Genomic DNA, 13144 nt, shown 5'->3' with positions numbered 1-13144 from the left:
CAGAACTTCCGGTCGGCATTTTGTTCTACGAGAGGAGAGCCTCTTGATGATCGCAAAATCCGTCATATTTCTCTTTTACGGTCGAAATTGGCTGCAAACGTTGTTTATGTCGGCACAGACCGGCTAAAACGCAGAAGAACGAATGTTTCCCCATGAATGTACGTTGAGACGTTCACCCTTGAGAGACGGAAGAAGAACGAATCGGTCCGACCCGGATTATTGTTGATAGCTGTAGCAAGCTAGCTCATCGGCTAGCAGGGGAGCCAAGTCGAGTTCCTTCTGGAGGAGCTGCGAAGAGAAGAAAGGGGGAGCTAGAGATACGGACACAAACCAAGCTAAAACATTCCCCTCCCTTTCAACGCAACATCATAAGGTAAATACAACTAAATGACTGCTTTTTGTTTATACCACCATACAGTTTTATATTTGTTCAAATAAAGCTATGAAGTGTTCTTCTGCAAGACCACCTACGGCGTCGTTAATCGGTGACCGGGAGGCAACGGAAGCTAGTGAACTAGCGAGCCGAGCTAGCTCGGTGTGTTTTTGCTTTGCTCGGCCTCAACTGGACGTCATTTGTCGAGCCTGAAGATTGGGCCGTTGCCACCGAATTGCAATCCCTGCAGTTACCCGTACATGTACTCCCTCTCAAACCCATCACTTTTTCCCCTCCTTTTTTTTGCAACCCTAATAGAAATTAGCTTGCATTCGTTTCCCCCCCACCAACGCTTCCTTGTATTATTGCATTTGGTTTGTCTTTATTTGAACAAGGAGTATAATTAAAACCCAACTGAAAACAGTTAGCGCTAATTAGCATAACTAGCTAGCTGTTAAAATACGACTACTGTTGTTAGCAAATGTTGGACTGCTGTCTGTAGTAATTTTAGCTCAGCTGTAGCTTCTGGGTTAGCTCGAAAGATCCGAGTGGTGAAGAAGTTCTCGGTTGATCGTGTTTGGAAGTGAGTTGTAGCTTCGCAGTTCAGCTAACCATTAACGTTGAAATAGGCGCTGAATGATAATTGAACAGCCGGATTGCTAATAATATAGATATCTTTCTCCCAACGTCTTATGTTTTTATTTTTTTCGTTTTCAGCAGTTTTTTAGTAAATGCATTATTGGTATTGCAATGCTTTTTGCAACAGTTTTGACTGAGCAGAGCCCACTCTGCCTCAGCTTGGCTTTATTTACATGAGTTCAATTGACGCGTTACTTTAACTAAGAATTAGAAATCGTTTTTTTAGCTAATCGGTTTGCAAGAGGCGTGTGTATGGTGGCTGTCTGCTTCTGGAGGATGCAGCCCCCCCACGACTGCCGCCACCATCACAGTGCATCTGTTCCTTTGTGCTGCCTCCTGCCTGTCAGTCTCACAGCTGTCAGCCTAGAGCCAAGCCCCCGTGTGCACAGGAGCACCACACAGCAGCAGAGCATGCTAACGACACCGCTTGCTAATGTACTGTGTTTACATTATCCATCTGTTGATCCTACGCGAGTTTGCTCGTGCAAAATAAGTTGATCGGGTGTGCAAGCTCAAATTTCTATAATGTCTGGTAGGTTCGGTTGTGTGCTGAAGTCCGGAACAAGCGTTTGCAGTTTCTGTAAAGTCATAAGCAAATGTGTAAAAAAAAAAAACGGTGCATGCTTTTTCCATCCAGTTGTGAAAACAGGGTCATTGCAAAGATGGCAGCATGTGGGCAGGTGCTTAATGTGAAACTGACATTATTTAGCTGTTTTGTGTATTTGTTTGCATCTTATTGCAAAGAGTGTTTTGCTGCAACATCTGACACAAATCTGTTTTTTTATTATTATAGCAGATTGAAAGTGTAATACTATCTGAAATGTCAGTGAGTCCACCGGAGACTGCACACCATTCTTCAAAAAGGTATCCTCACAATAGTATATCAAACATGTCACAGATTTTACTGGTGCACATTCACAGTGCGTGTTTGTTACTAATTTTACTGTGAAATAAATACATGAATTAAACATTTGCATTACATAGGTGGCATGAATGTCTGTGAGGCACACCTTAAAGAGGGTGTAAATGTCAGCTTGTTTTCCTGTGCTATTGACCTCTGGTTCTTTGAGGTCAAGGACATCTAACAAGCAAAGGAATTTAAAGACAGGTTTTGCAAAAAAAAAAAAAAAGCCATCATTTATGCTTTTCCCTTGTAGTGCATCATAGTCTAAGCTTCTCATATCTTTCTCTTAATTAAGGCTAATGTGTTTATCTGTTTGTATTATGATATAGATGTGTAGTTGTAGTAATTAAGCAACTTCAAGTTATTGAAGGCATCACTTATGAAAGTAAAATTATGCAGAAAAATAAGTGGAATAATACTCACAACTACTTCAAATATACTATCTGGACATGCAGTCTGGCGATTTCTGCAAAAATTCTAGATTAGTTTACCATTTATTTTACTTGCAATTAAATATTTTTGAGACTTAATAATACACTCTTGTGTTTATACTTATTTTGCAATAAATCTGTTATAAAGGGAAAGCATTTCTTCATTGTAACCATCACATTGTGTAAATAATAATATATGCATGCCACTACAGGAGGGCAGAATAGCCTTAATGATGGATTAATGATATTTACCAAAGATTGAAGCTGAAATTTTGAGATTAAGATTTTAGCTAATCTTTCTAATTTTGCAGAATGACTCGCACAAGGATTACCCTTCATATGGATGAGGTTGCAGTGATTATGAAATGAAGAGATGAATGTTACAATTTATGCAAACATTATTTTGCCTATACCCAAAAGTATGATGGAAAACTTTATTTTTCTCTCCTGTTTTCCAGATTTGATTAGTTCTGTCTCTTTCTGCTGCTGTCCTTCACTCCTCTTTATTTTGCTCTCCTCTCTCTCACTAATTGTGTTCTCTGTAAGGTGCCATGAGATGTGAGGACGGGTGTCATCCATCGACCCCTTGATCTACCTGTGTATCAACACACACCCCCCACCCTCACCTTCAGCATGAATGGGGATATGCCTCATGTTCCCATCACCACTCTTGCTGGGATTGCCAGTCTCACTGACTGTGAGTGTCACACTGTTCCAGACACGATGCTTCACTTGATTTGTTATTTTATTCTTCAGTTCAAAGTACATAGTCAACTAATTCAGCTTTATCAAAAGTGTTTTCACACTTCTGGTTGCCATGTTTTGGTTTTGTTGTTTGCTCCACTGTGGCTACACGCCCCTGTTGTTGTTTGTTTTTAATGCTTTTCTTTGTCCTACCTTTAATTTTAACCCCCCTGCAACTTTCCTGTTGGGACATTTTGTTCTCGTCTTAGTGTTGAACCAGCTGCCCCTCCCTTCTCCTCTACCTGCCACCACCACTAAGAGCCTCCTGTTCAACGGGCGGATTGCGGAGGACGTCAGTCGTCTGCTGGACTGTCGAGATGAGACCTTGGCCTCCCAGTTAGCCCACAGCCTCAACCAGGTGTCCACGGAGCACATGTACGTGGAAATGTTCATCTCTGCTTGGAACAATTGTTTTATTAACAAAATGAAGTAAATAAAGTAAACAGTTCTGAATAATTCAACTACAGAAAAGGTGGTTTGGTGTTTTAAATGATGTTTAATACAATTTGAGTTTATTATTTTATTTAACATAAGGAATGTTTTTAACGAATCAGTTAAAATTGTGCTAGAGCTACACTTGTTCACAGCGCCTTAACCAGATTGCTCTGCCTCCTAAAATCATGAACGAAGTGTTGATTCTACAAGGACGGATCGATGCAAACTTCTTTTAGTGTTTTTTGTTTTGCTGATTTGCATTAATGAGCAACAGAATAAAAGATCAATACAGCAAAATGAGCTCATATTTCTAGCTTCATACTTGTTTGTACAGCAGCATATGTAATCTTAACCAGGACTTTTAGGCTTCCTTCCATCTTAGCTTATGAGTCGTTTCACACAGTCGCTGCTCTTGAACGTCTTCATAATGTGACTTCGGCTGTGATTTTGTGTCTTCAGAGAACTGAAGGACAACCTGGGTAGCGATGAACCGGAGGGAGATGCACCACTGCTGCTGCAGACCCTGCTGGCCAGAAACCCTGGCATCTTCAGGGAGAAAAGTATGCCTGATCTGCATTGTGTTATTGTGTGACTGTTACAGATCGTGGTTCAATATTATTATTCTTTTATTAAACAGATGTTATGCAGCAGCCAATGGTACCATCATTTAAGATCAACCAAAACTCCATGCACAGCCCTGCTCAGTCTGCAAACTTTCAGCCAGCTGCAATTTCTCCCAACCCATCAAGGTGTGTGAAGCTCCCTGAAATGATTAATGATTAAAATGAACATTGAGATGCTTTTTTATTCATGATAGATTATCTTGTTAATTTCACTTTGGTGCCTAAACTTTCCTATTCCCTCTCTTAACCTCCTGCTTCCATTTTCATTCATTCTCCAGCCGGTTTGTGGTGTCGCAGACTGGTTCTAGTGGTCGGTACTTGGGCCAGAACAGCCCAGTACCCAGCCCCTACACTCCCCAGAGTCCTGCCCCTGGTTACATACAGCCGTATTCCCACCAACAGCCACCCAGTTACAACCAGCCCCCACAGCTACAAGGTGATCTACCTGCATGACAACACCGTTTAGCTTGTGGTTTGAAAAAAGTTACACACGTATTTTTAATACTACCAGGTCCCATGTCTTTATACTAAATAGTAATAATAAAACCAAAACATGAAACCCACATTCATTTGAATGTTTTTATTTTGTTTGTCAGCGTCTGTTGTGAGCCCGATGGTGCCTGGCGGGATACGAAACATCCACGAGGACAAAGGATGTGGGCAGATGTCCGGCGCTCCCAACCACCACCCAGACAGACACGGTACCGAGGACTACCTGAACATGGTGCAGCGGCTGGGTAGCGAGGTACGGCTGACACGTTATTAGCTAAGTTAGCTGCGGCACTTTAAAGGCGTGGAACACTGACAACCCAAAACGATCTCCTAACACATGGATTTTCTGCTTCCTGATCACGTGACGTGTGACATACGTGAATGAAGCTCTCCTTTAAAGGCGTGATATTTGTTCTCGCGGTGCGGGGGCTTGTTACATTGGCTTTAGTCATCAATTGCAGTAAATGACAGGGCTGAAGGATCTGTAGTCTTTGGACCGAAATTGCGATTTCAAACAGCACGATCATGTGACTGTCAAAGTTGTGTTATTTATTTATTTATTTTTTGCACTCCTGACTGATCCAGGATCTGATATGTCAGCTCTCTCTTTTTTTTTTTTAAATTATATATTTTTTTTACATCCGGGGTCCCCCCTGTGTTACGGCAGGCGGCAACAGCCAGCGCGCGGGGGGGGGGGGGGGGGGGGGGTGTACCGTCCGAAGCTGAGTTGAGAGAGCTTGACATTTAGGTAATTTTCCCTGTTTTACTGTTCTACACACAGCGCTGCTAGAGCCGCTAATAATGGCTGTGGTTGTCTCAACACCTTAGGCGAGTGAGGGAGAGACAGACTCTTCCCGTATCGGAGCAGGTTCGGGCTGATTTTTAAAGCTCGGTTTCATGCTTGACGCTTCATCAGCGAGAGTGCTAAATCGCACACTTTAGTTGACTTGAAAGTTCAGCATTTAAAAAAAAAATGGTTTGAATGTTTCTGATGGCACACATTAATTCAAACAAGCTAACGTGTGTCAAAGTGTCTCTTTCAATGCGTGTGAGTCTCTCTCACGGAGCTGACTGCAGCTTAAACTAGGCTTTATGGTAAAGATTTAGTGAGGAAAAACTATCAGACAGCTTCAAAAAAACATCTAACCAGCCTGCCTTGGTAATTCAGGGAATACTGGGCGCATTCTTTGTTATTTAATACATTTAAAAGCTATTTCTACCTTCAGAACAAAAACATGTTTTTTTTATAAAGCACCTCTCTAGATAAAAATCACAAGTTGTTTCACAAGCACATAAAAAAAAGATATAAATATAATAATGGGAAAAATTATCAATAGCTTTAACAGTTTTTTTGTATGATTAGATAGTAAATATTAATGTGAATGATTTGTTGTACTAGATTAGAAGCTAGACCATATTTTCACATAATATATAGGATGGCTTGACAGGCTAGTGTTGTATTTTTATTTGAAGAAAATCATGGATTGAACTGAAATTGCAAATTCTCCAAGAAAAATTGTAGTTCAATAGATTCCTAAAATCATTCAGCCCTAGTAAATGAGTGAACATCTATGAGAATTCCCACCAGCAGCGTGCAAAGCTAACTGAAAAAGATCTGGCTTAGAATTTTTCCGGGAGAGTAAAAGCTGTTTCCCGTGTGTTGTCCAGGAGGGCGATTCCACCATGAGGAATCCTCCTTTCCCTCTAAGATCTCCTCAGTCGGGCTGTTCTCCCGCGTCGAGTGAGGGAACACCTAAACGTAAGCACACATTATCCGACATGTCTTTATTTGCACCTCCTTATTGTTTACGTGTCTTTCTGAGGTATAAATGCGTCTGTCATAATGCTCATCTTCTCTTTGTGTTGCTGCTTCATAGCAGGGTCACGCCCACCCCTGATTCTCCAGTCACCGCCTCCTTACGCGGCTTCGCCGAGGGAAGGAGGACCTGACCAGAAGCAGCATCTCCAGCAAAGGAAGAAAACTCCTACTGTAAAAGAAGAGAAGGATCTGTATGACATCGTTAGTTCTCCAAACAAAGACTCTACCAAACTCACGCTCAAACTGTCCAGGGTTAAGTCAAACGAATCCGATCCACCTGGTAAGTTTTCTTTGCAATCGGCTCAGCCTTTCATTTTTTGTAATAGTTTGTGTGAACTTAGTTAAAGCAGACGTCACTAAAGTGTTTTTGTAAACACGATTCTTTACGTGTGTTCTGTCTGTTTCTTAGACGATGGCGGGCCTGGTATGGATCAGAACTCGGACAACATTGAGGCAGAACTGGGCTTTCAGCATGTTCCAGTTGTCCAGCAAAACCTTGCAGCCCGGCAGCAGCAGGTCTTCCAGCAGCCCATTGGTGCCGGTGGCCTCCAACCTCCCAGTTCACCGTACGATGAGGCAGAGCTTGATGCTCTTGCTGAAATTGAAAGGATAGAACGAGAAGCAGCTAGTGAGAAATGTTCTAAGGAGGTGCAAGATAAAGGTCAGGAGATGTGTGGTTGGATGAAATCCAACAAGAGGTTTGTGCCCCTATGGCACAGAGAACTGAGTTTCTCATTTGTTTTTGTTTTTCAGACAAGCCACTGAAGAAAAGGAAACAGGACTCTTTTCCTCTGGAGCCGGGTGCAGGGGGACCAGGGGGTCCCACAGGTGCCCCAGGCAGTGGATCAACAGGAGGGGGCAATGCAGGCAAACTGACGCCACAAGAGGCCACTGCAGCTGGAAACGGTGCCAGTCGCCCTCCCCTCATGGTGAGCATCGATCTCCAGCAGGCAAGCAGAGCTGATGGCCAGCTCGACCCCTGTTTGGCTGCCCCTATACCTGCCCTTGAGGCCCAGCGTTGGCCCGAGGAACCGGCTAGCGGACCGGCAGCAGTGGAGGGTTCTGACACAGCTTTACGGTTGAAACCAGACGGAAGACCTGAAGTCATCAAAAACAGTGTTGACAAACACGACAGCAGAAGAGAAGGTCGGGAGTCATCCAAGCATCGACATCACGAGAAGTCCTCAGACAGACGCGGAGAGGCACCAAAGTCATCGAGTCGAGGGGAGCACGGGCGAGACAGGGACCGCGAATCTGAGAGAGATAGAAGGCATCGGAGCGAGGCCGGCAGCCGAGACAGACGGTCGCCTGACTCCCGCTCCCGATCTGGAGATCCTGGTTGGAGCAGCAGTAGACAAGATGGCTCCAAACTGGCCTCGTCTGCTGCTGGTGCTAAAATTCCAGATTCTTTTCCTGCTCAGCTTCTGGGAGGACATACTGGAGCCCTGAAGAACTTTCAGATCCCTAAGGTGATCTGGACCGATCAAACCAAATGTCTACCCACCTACCAATCATTCATCCGTCACTGTCTGCAGTCTCACACAACCAAATCATTCCCCTGCTCACTTTTCAGTTTGTTTTTCTCATTTTAAGCCTTTTTTTAAATCCTGGTGTTGATTTTCAAATTCTGTTAACACATTAACTCTCACCTAACCATCTGGTAGAAGTAGTAGTTTTTTTACGTAGTTGATGTCAAAACAAAAGCAAATATATGAAGGAAATCTTCCACTGTGCCCTAATGTTTGTTTTTCTTTCAAATCTGGTCTGAAAGAGAAAAACATCTTCGTTCGTTTAGATTTCTCTCCAGTTGTAAACAAAATTCTTAAACAGTCACATGTCAAGATAGTCGCCTCACATTCAGTTTCATCTCATTTCACTGCTTTTAGATTGAATATTTAGTCTTCAGACGAGTTTAGTTATGATTATTGTTATTATTATTATTGTTTATTTTTAGACAAGACTGCCCCGGCAGTGTTTTAACCTGTAGGAGTTTGGATAATCTTTACTATCGTAAACCCTAATCATCTGGAGAGTAAGAGGAGTCTGCTGCAACGATGAAATGTTTACAATCTGTGTAGATTAATGGTATCCAGTAGCAGCTGCTGTGTGACTGATATTTCAGGCCTCACCAGAAATAAGGTTGAATAAGTAATGTGATGGGGAGAAGAGAGTTTTTACCCCGATGCTCTCTGGTTTTATTGTATCCTCTCCGAGTCAACTCCTCTGCTTCCAGAGGTAGTTCCTTCCTTCGCTTTAGTGGAATATCTCTATATATTTGCTAATGGGTCACTAGATTAACATCAAAATCATAAGCCTTGTTTGTTTGGATCATTTTTTAACATTTTGATTTATTTGTTGTATTTTCTATGTGCACCATTAATTAATTTATGTTCAAAAAGTGAATTTCACAACTATTCGAGCATACCACAATACTTGGCCTCATTTCCTTTTGTTTTCTTTTGCAGCTCAACCGTGACAGGGATAGCAGCGGGTCAACGGAAGGTCAAATGTGGGAGCAGCCCAAGGTCAAACTGGAGAGACTGGGTCTGGTGAAGGACTTTGAGAAGCGGCCGAAGCCTATAGTGGTTCTAAAGAAGCTCTCGGTTGACCAGATTCAGAGGATCATTCGGCACAGCAAGTCTGGGAAAAATAGGTTTTCCTCAGGAAGATCCGGCAAAAGTAAGAACATGGAAACAAACAGTTTGCAGTGTTAAACATGCTTTTCATCCCTGTTTGAGAAATAATTTGGTTTAGGGATGCAACGACACCACTTTTTTCCAAACCGATACGACACCGATACTTGGATCTGAGTACTCGCCGATACCAATTACCAATACCGATATTTCCACCAGTCTAGGGATGGGTACCGAATTCGGTACTTTTTAAGGTACCGACCGAACCGAGCACCGATTTACGTCATTTCAAACGGTGCCTCGTTTCGGTACCCGTCCTTCATTACGAGAACTTGCCTAGACAGCTGCGCATGCGCAAGAGCGTTATGACGTCAGTCGCTGCGAGTGAGATGTAAACAGAGCAGCATGGTAGAAAGAACGCACGCTAAAGCTTGGGTCCACTTCACTAAATGTGATGGGTAACTGGGTGATGATGAAACCAGCGACAACGATCTAAGTGAGACATCCTCATCTTAATCTGCTCCGGTAGGTAATTATAATAAGCTTGATATGTTAGCTTCCGTTTCGCTAATGGTGCGTTCGCTTTCTCCTCGGAACTCCGAATTCCCGACTAGAAGAACATGAACACGCTCTAAAGTTTGGCTTCACTTTACTAAATGCGACGGGTGATTGGGTGAAGATGAAACCAGCGACAACGATCTAAGTGTGAGGCAGCATCGTTTTAATCTGCTCCAGCAGTTAAATAAACTGTTAAAGATAATGTTAGCTTGATATGTTAGCTTCCATTGCCACCGTTGTTATCAGCTAATGGTGCGTTTGCTTTCTCCTCGGAAATTCTAACTTCCCAGTAGGAAAAAATCAAATGGAAAAGGACGGCAAAAGGAATGAAGATATACAGTAAATTTAGTTCACAGTAAAGATGTTTGCTTCAGTTTAATTATCAGCTTATAAAACTACAAGAACAAAGTTAAAATAGAAACAGTTGAATGTTATTTACCGTGATATTTATCAAATATTGTTATATATTGAGAAAAATATATATCTAATTATAAAAGAGAATTAAAATAATAAACACTCAAAAGTATTGAAAATTGGTACCGTTAAGTACCGGTATCGATTCGTAGGTACCGGGAATTAGTACCGGATCGATTCAAACGTCAAAGGTACCCATCCCTATAAAATGCAATGATTTGGAATACAGATTTTATTTTCTTCTCTGCTTTCAACAGGAAAAGACTGTGAGGTAGATAAAAAGTAAAATATATGAATGGAAATCATCACAAAACTAAAATATTAGTTGAACAGAAATGACAAGTTACAGTGAAGCCATTTTCAAGCAACTGCACTGGTATCGGTTCCTGGTATCGGTTAACTTTTACCGATACTGGATGGCAATACCAGTATCGTATCGGTGCATCCCTAATTTGGTTAATAACTTTAAAATTCACTTGTGTTTAGGCGGTATGGACCCGTCAGTTCTGAAAGAGCTTCCTCCAGAGCTGCTGGCGGAGATTGAGTCAACGATGCCTTTGTGTGAACGGGTAAAGATGAACAAGAGGAAACGCAGCACTGTAAACGAGAAGCCCAAATACGCGGAGGTCAGCTCAGACGAAGACTTTGACGCAAACGGAGAGTGTGAGTAGATCGTGCTGATTTAACACACATGTAAAAGATCAGATCCAAGCTACATTTTCAGTTTAGCGTGAAGCAGAATCAGTTGTTTGTTGGTATCCTGGGTAACAGGATCTGATTTTATTAAATGTCAACAGCGGCAAGGAAGCGTCACCGGCGAAACAAAGACAGAACCTGGGAGTTTGAGGAAAGAGATCGACGGGGATCAGGGGGTCACCAGAAAAGTGGGAATCGAGACGGCCGACGAGGCTCGGGAAGCCGCTACCGCGATTCCTCTGATGAAGATTCACCACCTCCCAGCATGAGTGAAAGTACGCTCTGGTCATTTGCTTATTTTTCCTCTTCATTTATTTAAATCTTGGTTGAGTTGTCTGGTTTAATAAATCGGGTGGAAATGTTTCACTATTCTAATTCTGATTGGGCATCTGAGATGGGTTCAAGCAAAAGCATCAAGTCTCTTGTTGTTAATCTGATATTCATCAGTTGATATCGCCGTGCAAGGCTGCTGGGCGCTAATGCTATGCAAACAAGCCACATTTACTAATGAAAAATACACAGACAGAGCCCTTTGGACGTCTATAAAACAATCCAGATTTAAATGTTATGCTCAGTTACTCTTGACTCTCAGTGCTCAAGTAACATTTTCTCTGAAGTTCTTTTTTACTCTTAGCTTATTATTTGTGTCACTACTTTTTACATACCACCCACGTTTGGTCTAAAGCTGTTTTTGTCTGTGTGGATGCCGTTTGGCCGAGGCGTTCAGCTGGACTCCTTTGTTTACACCGCTACCTCCTGGACAACTCCACATCTCCACACTTCTCAGACATAGGCCCTTTTCCTCTGATGAAATGTGTGGAACAAATTTATGGGTACTCCTTCATCTGCTCCACACTGTGGAAATCCACTTTTCCACATAAAAACTGCCACTGTTTTGCTTTTTCTTCCCTTAGCTTGGCCTGTTTCTCTTTCCAGCTGTTTCATGTGGTTGTGGAGCTTACCCGACCTTGGAAAATGGATAAATGTCCCCTCTGACATATGATCTGGGTATCAAGAGTCCGAATAGCACCTCCCCAACAGGGATGCTTAGTTCCTTCCTTTTTGATCATATTTAGAAGAAGAAAATGCAACTTTGAGATAAGCGGAGCGACTCGGACCCATAGGCACCCATGCAAATTACACACCTGTTTATATGAGGACACATCCCACAATTCATTGTGTTATGTCAGGACCTTCTTATAGCTACTGTAGCTATTGGAAGTGACAAACGTTGGTCTCTTAATCTGTCACTCAAAGAGAAACGTCACATTTAATGCTACGTTTGTCTCATTTAGTTGCCCGAAAAATGAAGATGAAGGAGAAGCAAAAGAAACGGAAAGCTTATGAACCCAAGTTGACCCAGGAAGAGCTAATGGACTCGTCCACATTCAAACGGTTCTCAGCAAGCATCGACAACATCCTTGAGAATCTGGAGGATGTGGATTTTACCGCCATGGGTGATTATCTTTGTTTACCTGGAAACTCGCTTTTCAAGTTCTTTGCAGATGGTCCAACATTTTCTGTTGTGATTTCTAGCGGCAGATGATGACGAGATACCTCAGGAACTACTGCTTGGCAAACACCAGTTGAATGAGCTGGGCAGTGAGTCAGCCAAAATCAAGGCCATGAACATCACAAGCAGGGTATAGTGTATTTATTGGTGTAAAAGTTGAATTTAGACCCTTTTCTATGTGTGATGTTGCCTAAAGCACTTTTTTTTGTTATTTTAGATCCCATCAGACAAGTTAGTGAAGCTCCTGAACATCCTAGAGAAGAACATTCAAGACGGATCCAAGCTCACTACGATGATGAACCACGTGAGTTACCTCGTTTTCTTTAGTTTACTTTAGTCTCTGTTGCATCGTGCTCCTCCTGGCATCAGCAGGTGATTACTGGTACATTTATCATGTTTGTTTTTCAGGACCAAGATGCTGAGGATGAGGAGCGGCTTTGGAGAGACTTGATCATGGAGAGAGTCACAAAGTCTGCTGATGCCTGTCTGACGGCTCTCAACATCATGACCTCAACACGCATGCCAAAGGCTGTCTACATAGAAGATGTCATAGAGCGGGTGTTACAGTACACCAAGTTCCACCTTCAGAATACGCTGTATCCACAGTATGATCCTGTCTACAGGGTGGATCCACATGGAGGTAACCATAGTACTGTTTTGTTTCAAATAACATTAATATTTGATTGAAGTGTGGTTGATCACTTTAAAAACCAAAGAACCTAGATCTTCTGAATTAAATCCTAGAATCTTCTGAATAATTACAATAAAGACCTCGCCGGTTAATATTTTATATTTATATAGAATATTACATCTTTGTGGTCAAAATCATCAATTTGCCTCCGCTACAACTGTGTGTTTATAGAGGTGTGC

General features: G+C 42.3%; 1 protein-coding gene across 3 annotated transcripts in view; it reads left to right on the top strand.

Moving 5' to 3' along the window:
- The first annotated feature begins 168 nt into the window (after positions 1-168).
- The window catches only part of nipbla (NIPBL cohesin loading factor a), a 31655-nt gene continuing 18679 nt past the window's right edge, over positions 169-13144 (top strand). Inside the window, exons 1-19 of one of the 3 annotated variants that reach the window (XM_015972739.3) lie at positions 169-373; positions 1806-1876; positions 2894-3044; positions 3301-3466; positions 3986-4086; positions 4164-4275; positions 4428-4585; positions 4746-4894; positions 6310-6400; positions 6522-6740; positions 6870-7121; positions 7214-7929; positions 8926-9139; positions 10552-10728; positions 10863-11036; positions 12057-12218; positions 12298-12404; positions 12492-12578; positions 12683-12914. In XM_015972739.3, coding sequence (XP_015828225.1) covers positions 2981-3044; positions 3301-3466; positions 3986-4086; positions 4164-4275; positions 4428-4585; positions 4746-4894; positions 6310-6400; positions 6522-6740; positions 6870-7121; positions 7214-7929; positions 8926-9139; positions 10552-10728; positions 10863-11036; positions 12057-12218; positions 12298-12404; positions 12492-12578; positions 12683-12914 — 3181 coding nt within the window. In that variant the 5' untranslated portion in view covers positions 169-373; positions 1806-1876; positions 2894-2980. Of the gene's footprint in view, positions 374-1805; positions 1877-2893; positions 3045-3300; positions 3467-3985; positions 4087-4163; positions 4276-4427; positions 4586-4745; positions 4895-6309; positions 6401-6518; positions 6741-6869; positions 7122-7213; positions 7930-8925; positions 9140-10551; positions 10729-10862; positions 11037-12056; positions 12219-12297; positions 12405-12491; positions 12579-12682; positions 12915-13144 lie in introns of all 3 variants that reach the window. The other 2 variants (XM_015972740.3, XM_015972738.3) reach the window with 2 other exon arrangements.

This window comes from Nothobranchius furzeri, chromosome 17 (assembly GCF_043380555.1).
Source record: "Nothobranchius furzeri strain GRZ-AD chromosome 17, NfurGRZ-RIMD1, whole genome shotgun sequence".
Taxonomy (NCBI): domain Eukaryota; kingdom Metazoa; phylum Chordata; class Actinopteri; order Cyprinodontiformes; family Nothobranchiidae; genus Nothobranchius; species Nothobranchius furzeri.
Note: the sequence above shows the minus strand (reverse complement) of the source record. Positions and strands in the feature narration are given on the sequence as shown.